Source organism: Solanum pennellii, chromosome 1 (genome assembly GCF_001406875.1).
Source record: "Solanum pennellii chromosome 1, SPENNV200".
Lineage (NCBI taxonomy): Eukaryota > Viridiplantae > Streptophyta > Magnoliopsida > Solanales > Solanaceae > Solanum > Solanum pennellii.
The window spans coordinates 98,645,661-98,665,326 of NC_028637.1; the positions used below are offsets into that span (position 1 = coordinate 98,645,661).

Consider the following 19,666-nt stretch of genomic DNA (forward strand, 5'->3'; position numbering starts at 1 on the left):
GGGGGGGGGGTTAAAACTTTGAAGTGTTACTTTCAATTACTAGCCAAGTACAAGATTAAGTAGAACAATAGTCTCCCTAACCAAGTGTACAATATTTTTGTTTCATTTTTCAAAGCTCTAAGTAGTTAGGTTCTTAATAGTCCCCAAAAACGGTTGAAGCACAACTGCAATATCAGGTAAATTGGTGTAGTTATTCTTATACTATATTTTATTTTTATTCTAGAAAATTGGGTTTTTATTTCAAAATTAACATTTTTAATAAACCATCTTAATGACTTGTAAAGTTGTCCAAATTTTCTTAAATACTTCATTAAAATATATTATCACCTTTGGTGCAGACCCGCATGTGGCTAAGCAAGGTTTAGTTTTTTTTTGTTTTTTTTTTCTGGTTATCAAAAAGTTTATATTATGGATATTTGAAAATTATTATTAAAGTTGTGTGTTTCTTTCGAGAAAAGTGCTCTTCTTGAGCTGGGAGGGTCTTTCGGAAACAACATCTCTACTTCCACGAGGTGTCGTCTGCGTATATTCTGCCTTTTCATATCCCACTCAATAAGATTTTATTGGGTATGTTGTCGTTGTTGTTGTTGTTAAGAGAAGCGTTTTTCTTGTTTCTTTGTAACGTAAAACATACTTTCAACAATTGAAACACAGAAAGAAGAACTTACGTGAGTATGTTAAACTTTTTGAATAAAATAAAATAAATTGGAGATAGGTGATGTTAATGTAGATCACAGAAGTCAAATGGACACGACAATAACGTCTTTAATCCAACAAATAATAACAAACCAAAAGATACAAGTAATAAACATACACATCAAAGGTTAGGTACAAAAAAAATTTCAAAGAGTTCTGTTTTACATTGAGGGTAAAGCAGTTGAAAGTTTAATAAATTGATCATCTAGGTTTTAATGTGGCTAATTATGGTTAACTCAACCATAATTAGGTGTTGATATTTATTTTCATGTATTGACACATATTAAACTACTCAATGATTAAAAAAAAGACGATGTAAGTTATATACGTTGACAAGGCTGAGTGCGGTGTAATGTTGAAAAATCTCTCAAGAACAAATCTAGGTTGCCTGCCTTAGATATTTTACATTTTAAGACAGATTAATTTGAGAAAAAGGAAGTATCATTCTTTTATGGGCCAAATGTGATGCTTTTGATAAGAGAGAGGGAAAATTACATTCTAATGCCTTTGAGTGATCTAAACTACAAAATACGTACACAATATATAGATTGTGTATACTTGTATTCTAAAAATACATATAATACACATATCTATACATAACCAAAGTATATGTTGTGTATTCTTTCAGTCATTTTTGTACATATTCTATGGAAAAGACTACAGTTGTGGTGTTATTGAGATTTGCATGCAGCTCTGACTAAAAACAAAATAAGTGTCTCAATTGAGAAACCTCCAATACATACAAAGAAATCTATTGTCCAAGTTTCACTTTAGTTGCAAATGGCAAGACAAGAGGCTCATTTGCAGGCCTTGGCCACAACAAATACTGTGAAAATGACTTGTATTAAGAGTTGCACCACCAAAACCATTTGAATATTCACTTTTAAAACATACACAGAAAAAAAAGGTCAATGAAATAACAAAACCAAGAAACAATGCAGGCCTTAACCTCATTATATCAGTGTACTCATCCACATTGATATGACTCAAATTCTTTCTGACATTTCATTCATCCAATTCAAGGGAAGTCAAGTGAAAATACTTCTAAACTATTGAGTGAAATAGATTGAAAGGTAATACAAGAAATGGGGAAGGCAAGCAAATGGATCAGAAACTTCCTAATGGTGATGGGGAAAAAGGAGGAAAGGGAAAAGAAAGAATATAAATCAATAGAAAGTGTGGGAATCCCAACAACTCCAAAGGCGAAAAGGAGATGGAGTTTCAAGAAATCATCAAGCATGGAGAGAAACAGCCATAAGAGTAATAGATCATTCGACTTAACTTTTGATCACCAACTAAACACACAAGGTTCAATGCTGGAGTTAGACATTCTGGAGAAACTCCACAAAGCAAGCCTAACAGCAAAAGGAGCTATAGAACCAAAGGCATACACTACCAGACGTGTTAAGGATGCAGCTGCCACCAAAATCCAAGCTGTTTTCCGTTCTTATTTGGTAACCATTCAAACCACGAGTGTATTCTTGTTTATTTTAAACTAGGTAAAGCATGTTTGGTTTCATTTGATCCTCATAAATTGCACTAAGTTACCTATTATGGAGAGGACCTTGTTCTCACAATAAGGTCAATGAACATGCACTTGTAAACTATGTAGGGCTAAATAAATAAGGTTAAATGCTAAAAGGTGAAAAATGGTTTGAAAGCGTGACTGATGTTTATGCAGGCTAGGAAAGCATTGCGCACCCTAAGAAGCCTGGTTAGATTACAGGCACTGGTAAGGGGTCACCTAGTGAGGAAACAGACAGCAGCAATGGTGAGACGCATGCACTCTCTTATGGTCATTCAACTAAGGGCTCGTGTTCAAAGAGTTCAGATGACCGAAGAAGCACATACACCAAACTCAAGAAAGAGTCAGAAAGTATCATCTGGGAACAATCAACTTACCAGAGCCTGCAGAATTGTAAGTCTCCTCTTCTCCTCATGCCGAATTTTGAGTGTACCAACACATGAATGGAAATGACAAGATTTAAAATGGCAGGAAAAGATGGATGTTAGCATTCAAGAAAAAGGGAGAGTTCAGAAGAATAATAGCACGAAAAACAGATCTGCTGGAATGGAAAATGGATTGAGCACCTCTGAGGCTCGTCGTTTTTCAGTGTCAAGGAGGAGTCATCAAGTACTTCAGACATGTCCAAGTCCCTCTACACTGAGTGATATGAGCACAATAAGTTATGACAGGCATATAGAGGATTTTTCCTTCAAGACACCAGAAAAAGGTTTTGAACATTGCTCTAATGTGTCAACAACCACATCTTCCAAAACCCCATTTTCCATTCCACACTCAGAAAATCCGAACTCCATTTTTTCTAGTGCTACTTTAGCACTAACATACATGTCCAATACAGAATCCTCAAGAGCAAAAGCTAGGTCACATAGTGAACCCAGACAACGACCCAATTGGAGCATTATAAGAAAAAGCAAGCGCACACCATCAATGGATGGGATAACAGGCATACCTGACTCTAGAAGGGAAGAAACACCTATCCACAGCAGGAGACACAATGTCCCAGAAAGCCATGAAGCCTGGTTACTTAAGCTTTACAAACAAGCAAAGTCCATCAAGCATGTCAAGGTTGATTCCGCCAGCATATTGTCTACCATTTGACTTCTGGAAGATCTCTCACTGTCTGAAAGGTAAGAGTGACTAGCACATGAAATTTACAGCTGTTTATTGCTCTCTCTCAGCCATTTACATCAGCTCCTCTGAGCACGTACTGGTTCCATCTTGGTCACTCAAACTCCATTTTCCTTAAAATATCTCTATTATTAGAGAAGCCAAGTGCACAAGGAGAACTGCAACCTGACACCAAAAATTGGGTACCACCCAATTTTTGATGAAAACTGATGTTTAAATTCTTTAGCTTGGTGTCTCAAGTCGAGTAAAAGCACCCAAAAATAAAAGAGACAAGAAGCATAACAAGCACTCTCTAATTCGGCAAAAATAGATGGCTAACATTGGGACAATCCATAAGCAATAATATTTCTAGTGGAATTAAAGAACCTGTTTTCTCATCCATATTATCCTTTCAGTACTTCGTGAATTTGCTAAATATGCAAGGGGTAAGGGTAACAGGAGATCCTAGCTATGAATTAATGTTTCAGCTTATGACTGCCTCTACTTAGCAAAATCTGGGCACCTACAGAAAATATTACAGCAAAGACTACTTTATACACATTGAATGTTCTTAGAATTAATCTTCCTGTTTAGGAGCATTTTCCTTTATGCTCTTGGTCAACCAAATAGCAGTTTCCCTCGGAGAAACTTTTTCTGGTCCAAATGGCTTCAATAAGACACCAAGTTCATCGAATCTGTCTTCTTGCAAGAGTCTAGCACTGAACTCGAGTAGTCCCTCCAGGGCTTCAGCCCGTTGCTTATAAGATGACATGTTAAAACGGCGGCGTCTTGTGTCAGATGAAGTTCGGCTAGATGCACCAGCAGTGGCATTTTGATCAGAAGAATCAGTTATGTCCTCTCTATTAACATGCACCATGGGGCCTTCATACCCTTGCCAAGCATCATTGCAACTCATTCGATCAAATTTACTGTCAGGAATCTGTATGGTACATTTGTCTTTCATAACTGAATACTCAGCTTGTGGTGAGCCAGAGGAACCTTGCGCAGAGTTTGATGATGTTCGGCGTATAGGATGGAAAGGATCTTCATATGAAGCTAATGGAAACTCAAGCATCTTGTCAATTCGAGGGGCATTGACAGAAACATCAGGAGACTTAATACAGTCAAGAAAACTGAGACTCGGCCTTCGAGGTAATTCTTGAACTGCTGCCTTGTTTGTCAATGGCAAAGATGCCCTACGAGTTGTAGAAACAGATCTCTTCACCAGGGTTCGTGAAGCCTGTCAAGCATAGAGTAGTCAAACGACAGGTGTTGGGAACTAGAATTTCATATAATCATATTACTGCTTTAAGTACATAAGCTTATATCCATGATTTTCAGAGCATAGATATAAAAGCAACCACATGTTATTTTCTTCATTTTTAAACTGGTAAGAAGTTGGTACACGAAGGCACTAATAAAGCAGTACAAAGGCATAATTACTGAGAGACCAAACCACTCAGCTACGAAAGAATAGAATTTACAGAGAACCTTATCAAATGAATCTACTAGGGAATCTACCTAGTCTACTCTATTTTCTATACACAAAAAGTGAAACAAGACACAATTCATCTTGAGCTTCTGTGTTGAGGTCTGCCTATCTTCAATGTGTTCTTTTATTTTCTTTTTGGTTTTTCTGCTCTGTCGTGTGACGTTATTCGATTTCACTCGCATTGTATTTTAATCTAACTAGTTTATCATATAATAATAATTGTGAAAATGAATATTAAAATTGTTACTAGCAATTATCTAAAGCTAATTTGATGGAACATATCCTGGTTTGGGCATTCCAAACAGTTCATCAAGATCCAAATGAATATAACAATATTAGGTAAATTTTAGGATACTGGCTTTTCTTTTCACATATAAGTTGACACCATCAAAGATTTAGTGAGAAACCATTTTCTCTAAATCTGTTGCAATGACAAACTATTGAATATATTAGTTTTTATATATTGGTATTTGCCTACTTTGTTGTACATCAGTTGAATCGCTTGGACGTTCTTGTCTAGAATAAAATCCATTTATTTTTATAAAATAGAAAGAAGTAAAATGGATAACCTTTTACTTGTAACCTTACCATATCGCTGTTCCTTAGATCCACTTGTCTTCTTGGAGTAGTCAATTTTGGCACGATCACCTTTGGATTCTTATTCACAAGCAAAGCTTTAGAAGTGATTTTTTTTGTGACAGTTGATCCTCTATCAGGGCTTCCAACAGACAATTCAGATACTCTGCTTGGTGTTTTTGGATATCTACGATTTGAAAAAGTATAATCGTGATCAGAGACACTAGGATTCAAAGTCCTATCATTTCCACATGACATTCGCTTCTCTCTGTTCTTTGTGACAGGAGTGCTTTCAGAAATTGCAAATCTGGTTTTCTTTACATCATTATCAGGCAAACAAGCAGGTAAACTGTTGCGTCTAGGGCCATTAAGTTTGAGATGTGTATTAATCACATATGGCTGAAGAAGTGGATTCCTAAGAAGTTCTGCTGCCTGTGTATAACAAAAAAAATATTTTAAGTCAGCCTGAATATTGCAATCAAAATATGTTCGAAGTTTCAGTCTGAGCAGATTCACTTTTAACTTTATATTTTAAGAGCTGATCGGTTCACTAGATCAATTTTGGCTACAAACCAACAGTCTAGAAAACTAATCTGACGGAACAATAGAAGCACTCTAAATAAGCCAAAGAGACATATTTCAACCTTTTGTGGTCAGTATTGAATAGCGTCTGCGAGAAAGTAATTTAAGGAGTTACGCTTCCTGTATTTTCATGCTTTAAAAGTTAATTTAAGCAGAAATTTATGAACAGAAAGACCTACTGTTTTAAGTGTTAACATGCTAATCCTTTCGTTTTTGTTAGAATTACTACTCTCAGTTATATATTAAAAAACACTCCTGTTCTTCAGAAGAGAAGCTCCTTCTAAGCCAGCACTCAAAGATAATCATCAATTATGAAAGGCTTCATATTTCAAAGCTAAAGACAAGAAAACATGAAATGCTTCCTCAAGATATTTGCATTATGTGGGCAAAATGATGAGACATGTCATCTATGCTGTTGATATTACGCCACTATATAAAAGTAATGAGTAAAGATCCTTGCACTTTTAGCATAAACGTAAATTAAGGCTACAACTTCTCAAATTAGATGCAACAAGACTAAGAAAGAGATGACATGTCCTTTGGTTTTCTTCAATATAATCCCTAATACAGGGTCAGAGTATAATTCCCCGTTCTTAGGAATTGCTAGTTGTTTTTTCTTATTTAATAACAAAGAAATTCCTCATAGCTTGTGGTGACTGTTCTCTGTGGATGGATAATGGCCCCCTCCTCTACCCCTCTACCCTTCTCCACTTAATACAAGTATGTGGAAGGGTTCAGATCTGTGATGTCTGCTCTTAGGAGCAATTAATTCCTTTGCATATTTTACATAACCAGACAATATCACTATTTGTGAAACATTAAAACATTTGGCTTGTTACATATTGAAGAGGGACTTCTTCTCCACCTATGCATGTCAATCAGTCCACATAGGTAATCTAAGACTAAAAATAACAGGTATCGCAGGCTAGAGAGTACTGCTGACAGAAAGCCACACGCAGGACAATTGTTACTGAACCAGTCGAATCATATGAATACATAAAATAGAATACAGGAAACTAGGAGGATTTTTTTTTTCTTTTGAAATACGTAACTTCAATACAGGAAACTAGAAGGAGCATTTTGTGTCGTGGTTGTGGTATACTTAGGGTCGTTTGGTACAGTGTATTAATATAATGTAAAATAGAATGTATTAGTAATGCTTGCATTAGCAATGCATGTATTAGTTATGATTGCATTAATTATACATGATTTTTATTCATTGTTTGGTTTGATGCATTAAAAATAGAAATATAGAATGCATGCATTAAAAAAATTATTTACAAAGATGTCCTACACTATTATGGTGGAAAAGATATTAAAAAAGGTATTGAGGGGCAATTTTGGGTCTTTAATTGAGTTAATGCATGCATTAAAAGCATTGCATTGCTAATACCTAGAAATCCATGGTATTAGCAATACAGACCTTAATGCACAATAGAGTGTATAAGTAATGCTTGCATTAGTTATACATAGGTTGGAAAAGAGTACCAAACAAGGTACTAGTAATACACAAGGTTAATGCATGCATTATTTTTTTAATACACTTCACCAAACGACCCCTTAGTGATATTAAATTCAGATATACTATGATGCTTGGGATAATTACTAATAAAAAAAAATATTGAGAAAGATAATTACTAATAAAATTTGTTGCAAATGCTACAAATCATTAACTGCAGAAGAAGCATATTGATAGCAAAATTCAGGTCTAAGTTTCCTTGTTTAATCCCGTTACCTTCCATCAAATGATGACTCATCAACTTGGTATTCATTAAGATTTTTGACATTACCAGAAGATCATGTCTACCTGCCTTTTTTCTTCAAATAACGTCGAAAAGATAGTTGCCATACAGGTTCTGGAAGAATGATTAGAAAATGTGTGCATCTCACTTAAGGATTTTGTCTTGTGAAAGTATTACCAACCAAAAAAATCATAAATAGGAAAGAGCAAAAACAAAAGATGAAGAATTGAATGTTTCTAATATTGGATGAAACATAAGTTGGGGGAAGTGTCTTACATTATGGTGTAAAGCAAGGCATGGAAGGCAGGAGATTCACGAAAGAAATGTAACAAACAACAACCTCATAGTCACATATTTAATTTTCAAGTAAAGATGTTGAGACAGCAGTACAGCATTTATAAGCTTCTGTTGGTTTAGCTTCAAAATAACTCCATCATATGCAGATCTCTCTCTAAAAACATAATCCAATTATGCAGATGACACAATATGCACAATAAACTACCAGTTCAAGTTTCTTAGTTAATCCCATAAGAGATCTTAAGGCAATACCATAATGGCTAAGATGTAAATAAACCTATAAAAATACAGATGAAGAGGAATCATACGCTTGGCCTCAGTTCTGGGTTTTTCCGCAGCATGCTTTTGACAAGACCTCGGCTGGAAGGCAAATAAGAGAAGTGAATAAGCAGAGTTAAATAAAAGATTCTCATTCAAGGGTAGAGTTTCTCGTATATTAAGTCAAAAAAAGAGTTCAATACATAATTGCTGAGGCACGTAAACATCCCCTCTTAATTTTTGGATCTCGCTGTTCCTTTACTAACAAAAGTAGTACATTGAAAATAGAGGCTATAAGAAGTGAAGAATAGACTCTTCCTGTCGTCATAATGATTCCAAAACAACCTTGAGTTGTTTATCATAATAATGAAGACCTGCCTTCCTGACCTCCAAACTAATGCATTATCTCCTTCCATCCAATTTTTCCTTTAGATAGCACCAAGTAGAAATATGTCCTCCACCGAGGAATAGAAAGGGGCCGAGAGGGAAGATGCAGTTAAAAATGATTGTTGATTTTCATTGGCTTTTCCTTTAAAATTGCTAGTTTATTCTCCTTTAACATCTCAAAATTTATTTTACAAAAATCTATGTTGGTAAGCCTGTCATGTTGGTACTTGGGAATTTGATGATAAAACAAAATTAATTCCATTCATGCAAGTCTACACAGGGAGGCCTGTCATTTTTTGCATTAGACTGGAAGCACAATGGAAGTAGAGGGATTTAAATGCCCTTAAGAGTGGTTAGTGTAATTTAACTTTAAAATCCTTTTATTGGCTTTTCTTTCAACCAAGGCATGCTTAGATACTGAACCTCACTAAATTAAAACCAAAGGTACACTCGACTAGTTAAGCTGCTACAATTTTATTCCCATCTGTTGATCGCCTGTTTATAAGTTCAAAATAGACTTGTATTTTTAAGATTGTTCTCCAAGAGAAGAAATCATTTAAAATCGAACGAGGGACGTCCTTCAACAGTTCTAGAAGTCCAGCTTAAGAAATCACAGTCCAAAATAAGAAGGCAGCACTTATACATGTAAACATACACCATGACAAAACAAAACTCAATCAAATGAACGACTTACAATGGACCAGAGTATTTTGTCGGAAGTGGTGCCACAATAGACTTGTTTATTTTGTTGATGAGTGCTTGCATATCCTATGTCAACAAGTATAAATAGCATAAGTTTGAAAGACCAAAAATATCCATCAATAGGAAAGTGAATAGCAAAATGCAAAAGCCTTAAAAACATATGGATAGCAAGGGTTAGTTTATAAAAGTTGAAGTAACATTACCCAATAACTACATCATAAGTAGAGTCATAAAGCAATCATCCATTTATTGAAGTATAAGAAGGAAGACAAGGGTTGTGATCTCCCAAAAGTACTTGTTAGAGGGGGTTAGAGTCCCACATTGAACATCTTGATAGAGTGGGTTACCATCCCACATCGGTTGGGGAATGGTTCTGCTTATATGGACTTCAACAATCCTTCTCTCATGAACTAATTTTGGAGTTGAGTTAAGCCCAAGTGTCAAATCTTTACATAGCATTAGAGTCAAGTCTATCCCCATTTGGGTTCCCGATTCATGCTCTAGTTGGGCTTGGGTGTGAAGGATGGTGATAGAACTTAGAATCCCACATTGGTTAGGTTGGTTAGGTCATCGGGGAATGGAATGGTGTTCTGCTTATATGTACTAGGTCAATCCTCCCCTTATGAGCTAGCTTTTGGTTTGCAGCACACAATGAAGAAATGAGGTGCAATTCTTCATAAAGAACACTTGATTATTTCTATTCTTAGTGGAGCTCCAATGGGAAGATAGAAAACCCTCATGGCTCATTAGTTAAAACATGGCAATTGGCATAAACAAAATATATCTTTTGTTAGTTTCACATATAAACAGGACAAGTAAATATCCAATTTCTCATATATGTTTCATTCTTCCAATTAAAGAGGGGTGACTTTATATCCTGAAATATGAGGCACATGAATCTGTGGTTTCATATTATATATATATATATATATATATATATATTTTAAAATTAGTATAGTATTATTTGTTGGCACTCATGCTACAAGAAGGCTAAATGGTGCACTTGGTCGAATGTTGAGTAATTTACTTAGAGGAACACACTTTTTTCCTTCTTTTTTTTTAGTGGTGCACCCATGTTCTAGAAAATCCTAGATTCGCCAATAAATAAACCCGCTATTCATCTTAGATTCAATTATTATTTTTTCTAGAATCAAGCTCAGTAGACCCAACTAAACTTCATGCTCATCACAATTTTTATAATCCAAACATGCTGTCAATTTCCATCAAGTGCTACACACTTGAATCTTCTTTTAACATCTCTCTGGAGTCATAATACCAACACCTAGAACATGCACAGCAACAAATTACATCAGAAGTTCATTGGAATTCTTTACATTGATAGTGGTTAAAAAATGACCATTGGACAAGCTGCAACAACTACAGTTCTAGTTTCATTTGAAAAGAAAAAAATCTACTAGCTGAACTTACTGAAATATTCAGATAAATGATATGAATAATCACTTCTGTAAAACATGGGCTGCATCAAGCAATAACAACCCCTGTGTAATCCCACAAAGTAATGGTATGCATCATGCTGACAAGAAAATTGTTTGAGTAATAAGGTTAGACAGCTACAAGGTCATCAGAAACTTACAAATGCCTTGAATGCTGGCTTAAATGCAGCCATTTCATATATACAGCATCCTGGATAGAAAATCAAAGAAATATGAGTGCACCTTCACATTAGTGCCCACTATGTATGACAACTAAACATAGAATCAGGCACTGATGCGTGCCAGCATGTAATATGTGTGGCACTTGATGTGTATCTGTATTACCTAGAGACCATATATCCGACTTAGATCCATAAGGTATGTCGGCAAGAAGCTCAGGGCACATGTAACTGGGGGTTCCAACAATCTAAAAAATTAAGCAAGAATAACTTAGCTACACAATATTGAAAAACGTGAAATCTTTTAGGTAAAAAGCTACAGCAACATTATTTACCGAGGAAGCAAGGTCATCTGAAGTCAACATCTTGGCAAGTCCAAAATCACCTGCAAGTAGTATGTCGTTCTTGTCCTTCAGTAAAGTATTATAATATAGAAATTTCAAGAAGCCTGAAACGGAAATGAGCAAACTAACCTAGACGAATATCCTGCTCTCTAGTTAGAAATATATTCGAGCACTGCAAAAGATGTTAAAAACACAAAGTTTAAAGGAGAAGCAAGGTTAAGAAGTAACAAGTCTATGAATCCACCCAGTAAAAAGCAAATGACAGCAAACCTTGACATCACGATGAAGGATATGATTCGTGTGCAAGTAGTCAAGAGCCATTAAGAGTTGAACAAGCCACTTGCATAGTTTCTATAAACAGTTCATGACATGGTTAGACACCAATGACAGATAAATGACAGTTTAACTTTTAAAATAACTCTTTAAACTTTAACTGAACATTGGGCAAAAGATGCAAACTGCAGAAGGTTACCTCTTCAAGAAAATGGACACCCTTTGCTTTTTTTATGGCCTCTGCCCTGCAAAGTTGAAGTAAAATGGATGTCATTACAATAAAGCAAGCATGCCGCTATTATGGCTACTTCCAAGGTCATTAGAGACAACTGGAATCAAACTACATAGTGTAAGCAGGAAAAGGTCACTTACATGTCTCCACCTTCGCAATAACCTATGACTATGCACACATAGCAACCCTGCAAGAGAAGGCGCAAAAAAGAAAATCCCAGTTAAGCTTTGAATACCATTTGATAAACACCGCAGCAGTCAAGTAGTGCTACAACACATGCTGAGAGAATCAAAGATATCCCAGATATAAAAGGAATGTAAAGAAAAAAGAGAGTAAAAGGATGCAAAAGAGAAGAGCTTGACAGAGATTTTAGCAGTAATCCTAGATAATGTCAGGCACTGGTATGTTTCTTAATTTTATGATATAAAGGGTATAACCTGTTTGAGGAGCACCTTCATTGTACTAGTACTAAAAACAGCATGTAAGAGAGGCCCAACAATGATAAAGTACTTGCAGTTTTAAATTAAACTTGTCTACACAACTTTTCTTCTCTAGTGGTATCCCCACTCTGCTCACATAACGCAGGTTTTAAATCCAACCACTAAACTTAAAACAGTCTCAATTCCAATTATGCCGCACCAAAAACTAAAATGGTTCATACGAAAGAGAAAAAGTAAAAAGGTAAAAGAAAAATTAAAAAAAAAAGAAGAGAAAACTACAGTTAAAAAAAACTATAGAGTGTTTGCTGGGTCCATTTAAGAAACTCCATGCNAAAACTAAAATGGTTCATACGAAAGAGAAAAAGTAAAAAGGTAAAAGAAAAATTAAAAAAAAAAAGAGAAAACTACAGTTAAAAAAAACTATAGAGTGTTTGCTGGGTCCATTTAAGAAACTCCATGCACATCCAGGTGGATAAATAGGGGATCATAGCTGCAAAGAAATGTATGCACATATGTTAGCTGATTCCTTCCCCTTAGATGACAAAGAGATGGCAATTAAATATGTGCTTGAGCACTTTGAAAGTTTTGATTACACTGTTCTCATCTTTTCTGCTCCTTATTTTTATCAGCAAATTGACATGCATCATTATTGCAATAAAACATCTCCCTTATACTTCCCAAAATCAAAGTGTACCAATAATACTCCAAATTATGGTCAAACAGCTTCTGCCTGAACACACTCCATTAAGGTCGCTCTGACATTTACAAGACAACAAAGTTTATTGCCACATAACAAACTGATTTCCTGCAAATAAGTTCCTTTAAAAAGTTATTTTATTGGTATAGGGATTCGCATATCATGAAACAATTGGCTTCATTACTTATAGAAGTTTCAAGCAAATTCCCCTTGCAGATTTACCTATAACCTGCCCAATACTTCTACATGCTTTATGGATAACAGAAATGGAACTCCTTAATTTATATCCCCAAAAGAAAAACACATATATCAATTGTTCTATCAAAATATTAGAAGTATCATAGAAAGGAAAGAAAAGAACAGGACATGAAAGATAAGTACTGTTAGCACCTTCTCCACCCATGAGTCTTTGTACTCCACAATGAATGGATTTTGCATACTCGAAATAAGGGCCATCTACAAAATAAAGGTTAAATTAAACGACAAGGCGTTTTAAGAAAGTTCAACTACGAAGCATAATATGGCATAGAATACATATGAAGATGTACATCAAGTAGCAGTAGAAGTATTTGATGTCAAAAATGATTTATGTTCTTTTCTTAGAATGTTCAAAAGGAGTTGCAGTTCCCTTTGTATAGAAGATTTTATTTTTCCTTCACACTCCAAAGTGCTCCTTTTCTGGTTACTGAAAGCTTAGAATACCAAAATAAAACAAAAAACATAATTTCTGAGCCTCTTTCAAGGCAGATATGTTGAAATTCTAGAATATGGTAAAACTCAATGTTTACTGGCATAGGGAAGGCTGGGAGGTGAGAATATCATGGTTTAAGCAGAAGACAAACCTCCTGGTGTGCATTTCGGCGAGTCCTATCCGTTTGCCGAGCAAGACGAATTTTTTTCAGTACATACCTTGAAATAAGAAGGATTATAAGAGAATAAATTAATTCCTATTTCACAAACAATCTTTTGATAAGTATCAATTGCTTACAGGATTGAAGATTTCATATACACTGATAAATAGTAGAAGTGCAATAGTAACTATATGTATGCGGCTTATATAAATAACAAGATTTTCTAGTTCTTACTTCTTCTTTTCAAGCTTATGCTTCACAAGAACCGCAGAGCCAAAAGCCCCTTTGCCAATTTGCTCCAATATTTCATACTGCTCCATTGAGCTCGTAACTGACTTTCTTTTCAAAGTTCAAACTTTAACTTGCACCAATCCCGTTGCTAAAGGAAAAAACAAATAGATACATTAATAAACTACTAAAAGGCTACAAGTTTAGACAAAAATAATGCAAAACAAAAAATAAGAGGGACTCAACTAATTATAATTAGTCCTACATTTGCCAAAAAGCTATTACTTCAGATATAGGTACACATTATCACATATGCAAAGCATTCAGAAAAGGGATTTCGAGGAATTATAGTGTGATTCCCAGAACTTAGAGATCATGTCAAATTGCTGAAAATCTTCATAACAAGGTTCTAATATTAGGAGACAACTGCAATTTTCCATGACACTGCACCAATTTAAGTAAAACAAATGCAAGCTTTTTTATTGTAATAAGAAAAGTCAGGCCGTTTTTTCCATGGTACCGAGTTAATTATAAAAACTAATGCAACAATAAGTTGCACTTTCTTATATTTAAAGAGGAAGAAAAGTTGCAAACCAAGAAAGCAAGAACCCAAGACTCAATCAAGTCATCCCTTCCAAGAATTTGAATATACATCCCAAGAAACCAGAAACTACAAAACCCCAGTTGGAGTTTAGACAATATTGTGAACATTAACAGTAATCTGATGAATGAGGTACATTTTTCTTTCTTAAAATACAAGGAATACAACCAATCAAGACTACCATCTAAATAAACAAATCAAACGCCCAAATCACAGTTGGTATTCAGTACAATATACAAAACTTTAGCAATTACACATTCAAGAAAACCAAGAAAGTACCAAAACCCCTGCAAGACTAGACATTCAAGAAAGAACCAAAACCCTTGCACAGTTAGACATTCAAGAAAACCAAGAAAGTACCAAAACCCTTGCAGTTAACACATCAGCATTCAATTATTACCACTGCATTCGAAATTTAACAAGATCAAAGACTCAGAAAAAAAACAAGAAAACCCCAAACACCCAAAAACAGCAAAAAACTAAAAGCAGATTCAGAATGGGCAACTCACTAAAATAACCTAAAAATAGAGCAAATTTCAAGTTCCCATTTACCAGCATTGAAGCTAGTGAAGGAAGAAATAGGTTACAGTCATGAAAATTGTACAGATTCAGTTGAATTTAAGTTGAAAACAAGAAAAGGGGAAAAAGTGAAAAAGAAAAAGCTGAAAAAGATGAACCAGAAACGTGAAGCTTTGGTGGATCACGAGCTACATTGAAGCATACATAGGGCAAACGAGATGTGAAAACGACGTCGTCCGTAGCCTTTGGTCAGAAGAGCAGTAGAGGCAGAAGAAGAAGAAGATGAGGAAGAAGAAGTGAGTGTTCTTGCTCTTCTTCCATAGTGTTTTTTTTTTTTTGTTTTTGTTTTTTTGTTACAAGAGAGAGAAAGAAAAGAATAATGGGGAAAATATTTATTTAATAATTACTCTTACACTACTATTTATTGATTTGTACTATTGGAGCAGTGAAGTAAGTTTTTTAAAAAAAAATTGTACTCCTACTTAATATTTTAAATAAGTCTTCGTACTTAATATTAAGCATCGAACAATATGGTAAAATAGCTATATTATTTATTACTCATTTTATTTCAAAGTAATTTTATCCTTAGATTATTGACAATCTTAAAAAGAATTTTTAATTGATTAATTGTTGATTATAAATACATTCTAGCTTTTGTAATACAAATAAAATATATTCATAAATTATTATCAAATTTAAAATTGTTTTCAGTACTTATATCAATTTTTTATTAAGATCTCATGTTTCTATTCGAGTTTGAAATCACTTGTTATTGACTACTCATAGATACATCTAAGTTTAGTTAATCAGATAAATGAATTTTCAAGACTATCAGTAATTTAGAGACAAAATTAATAATTTAATGTTGGTTAATTTTGATGTTTGTAAGTCATGAACGATGTTGACAGGTCACGTCCGACGTCAACTGACCTTTGAATGATGCAGGCAGGCCACGTCCGACGTCAATTGACCGATGTGAGCAGGCCATGAACGATACAGGCAGACCACGTCCAATATCGATTGATCAATATACACAGACTGTACAATGTGGATACTATATCACTTTAAATTTATAAGTATATTGAATCGAATTTTTTTTAAAAAAAAATGGTGAGAGTGGAGACAAAGGAGGGAGCAGAAGGAGACAAATATAGAGAGAGAAAGGAGATTAACAATTTAAAAGTAGATTAATTAATTTTAATTTATTAGTTTGGGGATCTTAATGTAATGAAAATGATGAGAGTAAGAAGTAGACAAACTCTTTGGAGACAACCCCACCTGCCTCAATACCTCAACCCCACTCCAAAAAAAAAATGTTGAATAATTATTATGATTTAGCATAATCTTGTTTTGACATATTTAGCAAATCAAATTTGGTTTTACAAACTTGAATATAATAACCTTTTTTATTATAATTATCAAACGAAAATATTTATTTTATATTGTTAGCTCTCATCAACATCAATTATCATATTCACTAATTTTTAGAGCATATTTCATTAGATAAATAATTCTTACGACATAATAAGTTAAAAAGTTGCACATTTACAAGGATAGGAGAAAAGATGATTAATTATATTTTAAACATTAAAAACCTCTAAAATGAAAACTAATAAAATGAGAAAATATGAATGAAAAAAATAATTAATCAGATGTATAATATTATCTGTCATCAGCTATAACTCTATTTTTCACTAGCTATACATATAGTAAAAATGTCATTTTGTATTTTATACCTTAAAAAAATATTTTTAAAAAATGACAATAATAAATTATTTGGATTCCAAATCTTATCATGTACTAGTGTTGAAATTTGTATAAAATATGGTCAAACTATTTTAGGGGTATATGTGGGGACCACTTGTTTTACCAATCTAAGTAGATGGGCCTGAAAGTGGGTAGGGGGGTGTACGGGTGGGCCATAAATTACTTGGAGCGTTTGTCGGGTATAGAAATGTGGGCCCAGGCCCTAACTTTTTTCCTGTGATCAATTATGAGGCTTTCTTTATCCGTGAATCCTATTTATTCATCCAATCAACTCACACATTTCATATTTGACTAAAACTTTCCATTTTTTTCATTTTCTTCTCTCCAATTAATTTTAATGGTTGGTCTAACAATAGAATTATTCTAAATTAAACGAATTGTTATATTAATCGGGATATTTTGTGCAGAATAATCTTAACTTAGTTCACCTTGTCATTCAAAATGAAAATGAAATAAATTATAAAGTTGGTAGAAGATTATTTTCAAAATATTAATGTTTCATCGAAGTATGTAAAGTTTATATTCGATCAAAATATAATTAATCTTGGGAAAAGAAAAAGTGGAGAATGACAAAAAAAGAATTGTAGTACATGAAGTGAAAAGATTTAAATTTTAAGGTGCACAACTGTTATTGTGTTATAAGATTTCACTAATGTCAGAAGTTCTAGGACCAACACCATGGTCTTAAAGAATCTGTTTAAATCAACTTATTTTAAGTGTTTCTAAATCAAAATAACTTTTTTCAATATTTTTAAAGTGTTTCGATTAATTTCAGAAGTATTTATACGCGTTTAATTTAATAAAAAATGTTAAAAATAAGTCAAAAATCAAAAGTTAATCCAAACCAGATCGGAGTCTTAACTTATTACCAACAAGGATTGTGGTAAAGTAGTAGTACTCTTTTATCCTTAACCAAGAGGTTTCAAATTCGAATTTCTTTTGTATGAAATTATCTTTGTTAGGGAACATTTTTACTCTAATGTGAAATTTTTAAGTCCAAATCTAGATTCAGTCGGGTGCCAAAGAGGGGTGAAATAGAGAGGTGGGGGTGGGAATAAAAAAATATGTATAACTTACATGAATTCGATAGTGCAAAGAGTTAATTACACCTTATCCCTACTTTTTTTTTCAAATTACAATAATCCCTTAAAATTTATACCTTCCGGATACGTAAGTCACCATTCGGATACATTAATTCTAATACAAGAAAAATCTTTCTGTTGAGCTAAAAAAGGAATAAAATCTGGAAATTAATTAAATCCCATTAATTACGCTTTTATTTGCTTGATCCTAGTTATCTTTGAACAAATTTAATAACCTGGTGATTTTTCCTTTTTCCATTGATGAATTTCTTCTTCAATTTTATTTATGCAACTCATTGGATGAAGCTTCTTTCCCTCCCACTCAACCTTTCATTTCTCTAGTATGCCTTTGATTTGTTCGATGAAATTGATAAGAACATCAAGTTTCTCTTTTGCTTCACGAAAATTCTTATAGAACGAAGAAATACAAAATTTAAATTGCTTCTTCCGTTCAACGAAGAGACCTTTCAGATTTGATTCAAAATTTCTGTGAAAATTTTGGGTAAGCAGGTGCATAATGAAGTATGAAAAAGTGATGGAATTATTGTAAGACAAACGATATCCTTTTGAATCTTCAAGTTAATCGAAAATCCTTTCAATTTTGATTCAAGATTATCAAAGGTTTTGAGATTCAAGATTCTTTCTTCTCCCTATTCAACGAAGATTCTTTCAATTTTGATTCAAAATTGTTGAAATTTTTGAGATGCAAACTTTTTCTCCTAGTTTATTAAAGATCCTCTCAATCTTGATTCAAATTATTAAAATTTTTTGAGAAGATACATCATGAATATCTTTGTTACTTAGCATTTTACTATTCATGTATTCTGTTTTGATTGATAAGTATTGTATTTATGTTAGATACATTAAATAAATAATTGTTGCCCATAAGATGTTAGATTTAAGATGATACATTATTGTGAGGTAGTTGCTATGTAATTGATACACTTAGTATAAATTCAATTTTACGTATCACATCTAATTAGTGCATGATACATTACTATTTATGTATCTCGTTTAAATTGATAACTATTGTATTTATGTTAGATACATTAAATAAGTAATTGTTGTCCATAAGATGTTAGATTTGAGATCTATGCATTACTATGTGGTAGTTGCTGTGAATGAATACATTTAGTATAAATTAGAATTTATGTACTATATCTAGAAAATTAGTGCATAATATATTAATATTATGTATCTTATGTAAATTGACAAGTATTGTATTGTTTGCCTTGAAAGATATGTATAACTTACATAATGTATTATTTTGTACTTGATAATAATTAATGTATCAATACAATAAGATTGTGAAAGAATAATGTATGTAAGCTGAAATAAAGTGTATCTATAAATGTATCACAATAAATAAGAATTAAGTTATTAATTAGATATGTGAACAAATACAACCCATTAAAGAAATTTAATTATGAAAAACACCATAATAAAGAGGAAATATTAGACCATATGAAATTTTGGTGAAATTGAAACTAATATTATTATGAGACAATGGAAAGATTAAAGATAATACAAGAATCCTAATCAATTTCGATGAATGATTAGTTGTTTGAGTCCATAACCAACTCAAATTATGAAGAATGTACAAATATTATATTAATTAATACCAGATAATAACTAATACTATTGCTTTTTTTTTTT

The 19,666-nt window shown here is 33.3% G+C and overlaps 2 protein-coding genes across 5 annotated transcripts; one reads left to right on the forward strand and one right to left on the reverse strand.

The window, feature by feature from the left end:
* Positions 1 to 1,022: 1,022 nt before the first annotated feature.
* LOC107001087 lies at positions 1,023 to 3,521 on the forward strand. The gene is made up of 3 exons (XM_015199268.2): positions 1,023 to 2,150; positions 2,378 to 2,614; positions 2,693 to 3,521. Exons 1-3 carry the CDS (start codon positions 1,782 to 1,784, stop codon positions 3,317 to 3,319), a joined length of 1,233 nt encoding a protein of 410 aa, XP_015054754.1. The 5' UTR covers positions 1,023 to 1,781; the 3' UTR covers positions 3,320 to 3,521.
* A 135-nt stretch (positions 3,522 to 3,656) lies between these two features.
* On the reverse strand, positions 3,657 to 15,588 carry LOC107005651 (serine/threonine-protein kinase Nek2). Of its 4 annotated transcripts, none has more exons than XM_015204297.2 (15): positions 15,320 to 15,588; positions 14,048 to 14,192; positions 13,805 to 13,871; positions 13,353 to 13,418; positions 11,966 to 12,012; positions 11,793 to 11,838; positions 11,591 to 11,671; positions 11,450 to 11,492; positions 11,312 to 11,361; positions 11,143 to 11,224; positions 10,959 to 11,008; positions 9,357 to 9,430; positions 8,326 to 8,377; positions 5,409 to 5,828; positions 3,657 to 4,568 (listed from the first exon to the last, which is right to left on the reverse strand). In XM_015204297.2, the coding sequence occupies exons 2-15, from the start codon at positions 14,131 to 14,133 to the stop codon at positions 3,906 to 3,908; spliced, it is 1,827 nt and encodes a 608-aa protein (XP_015059783.1). In that variant the 5' UTR covers positions 14,134 to 14,192; positions 15,320 to 15,588; the 3' UTR covers positions 3,657 to 3,905. The 4 variants fall into 4 exon arrangements, with proteins under 4 accessions (XP_015059783.1, XP_027772657.1, XP_015059797.1 ...); XM_027916856.1 differs by having other exon boundaries at positions 15,366 to 15,533; XM_015204311.2 differs by lacking the exon at positions 15,320 to 15,588 and adding an exon at positions 15,195 to 15,301.
* Positions 15,589 to 19,666: the final 4,078 nt, after the last annotated feature.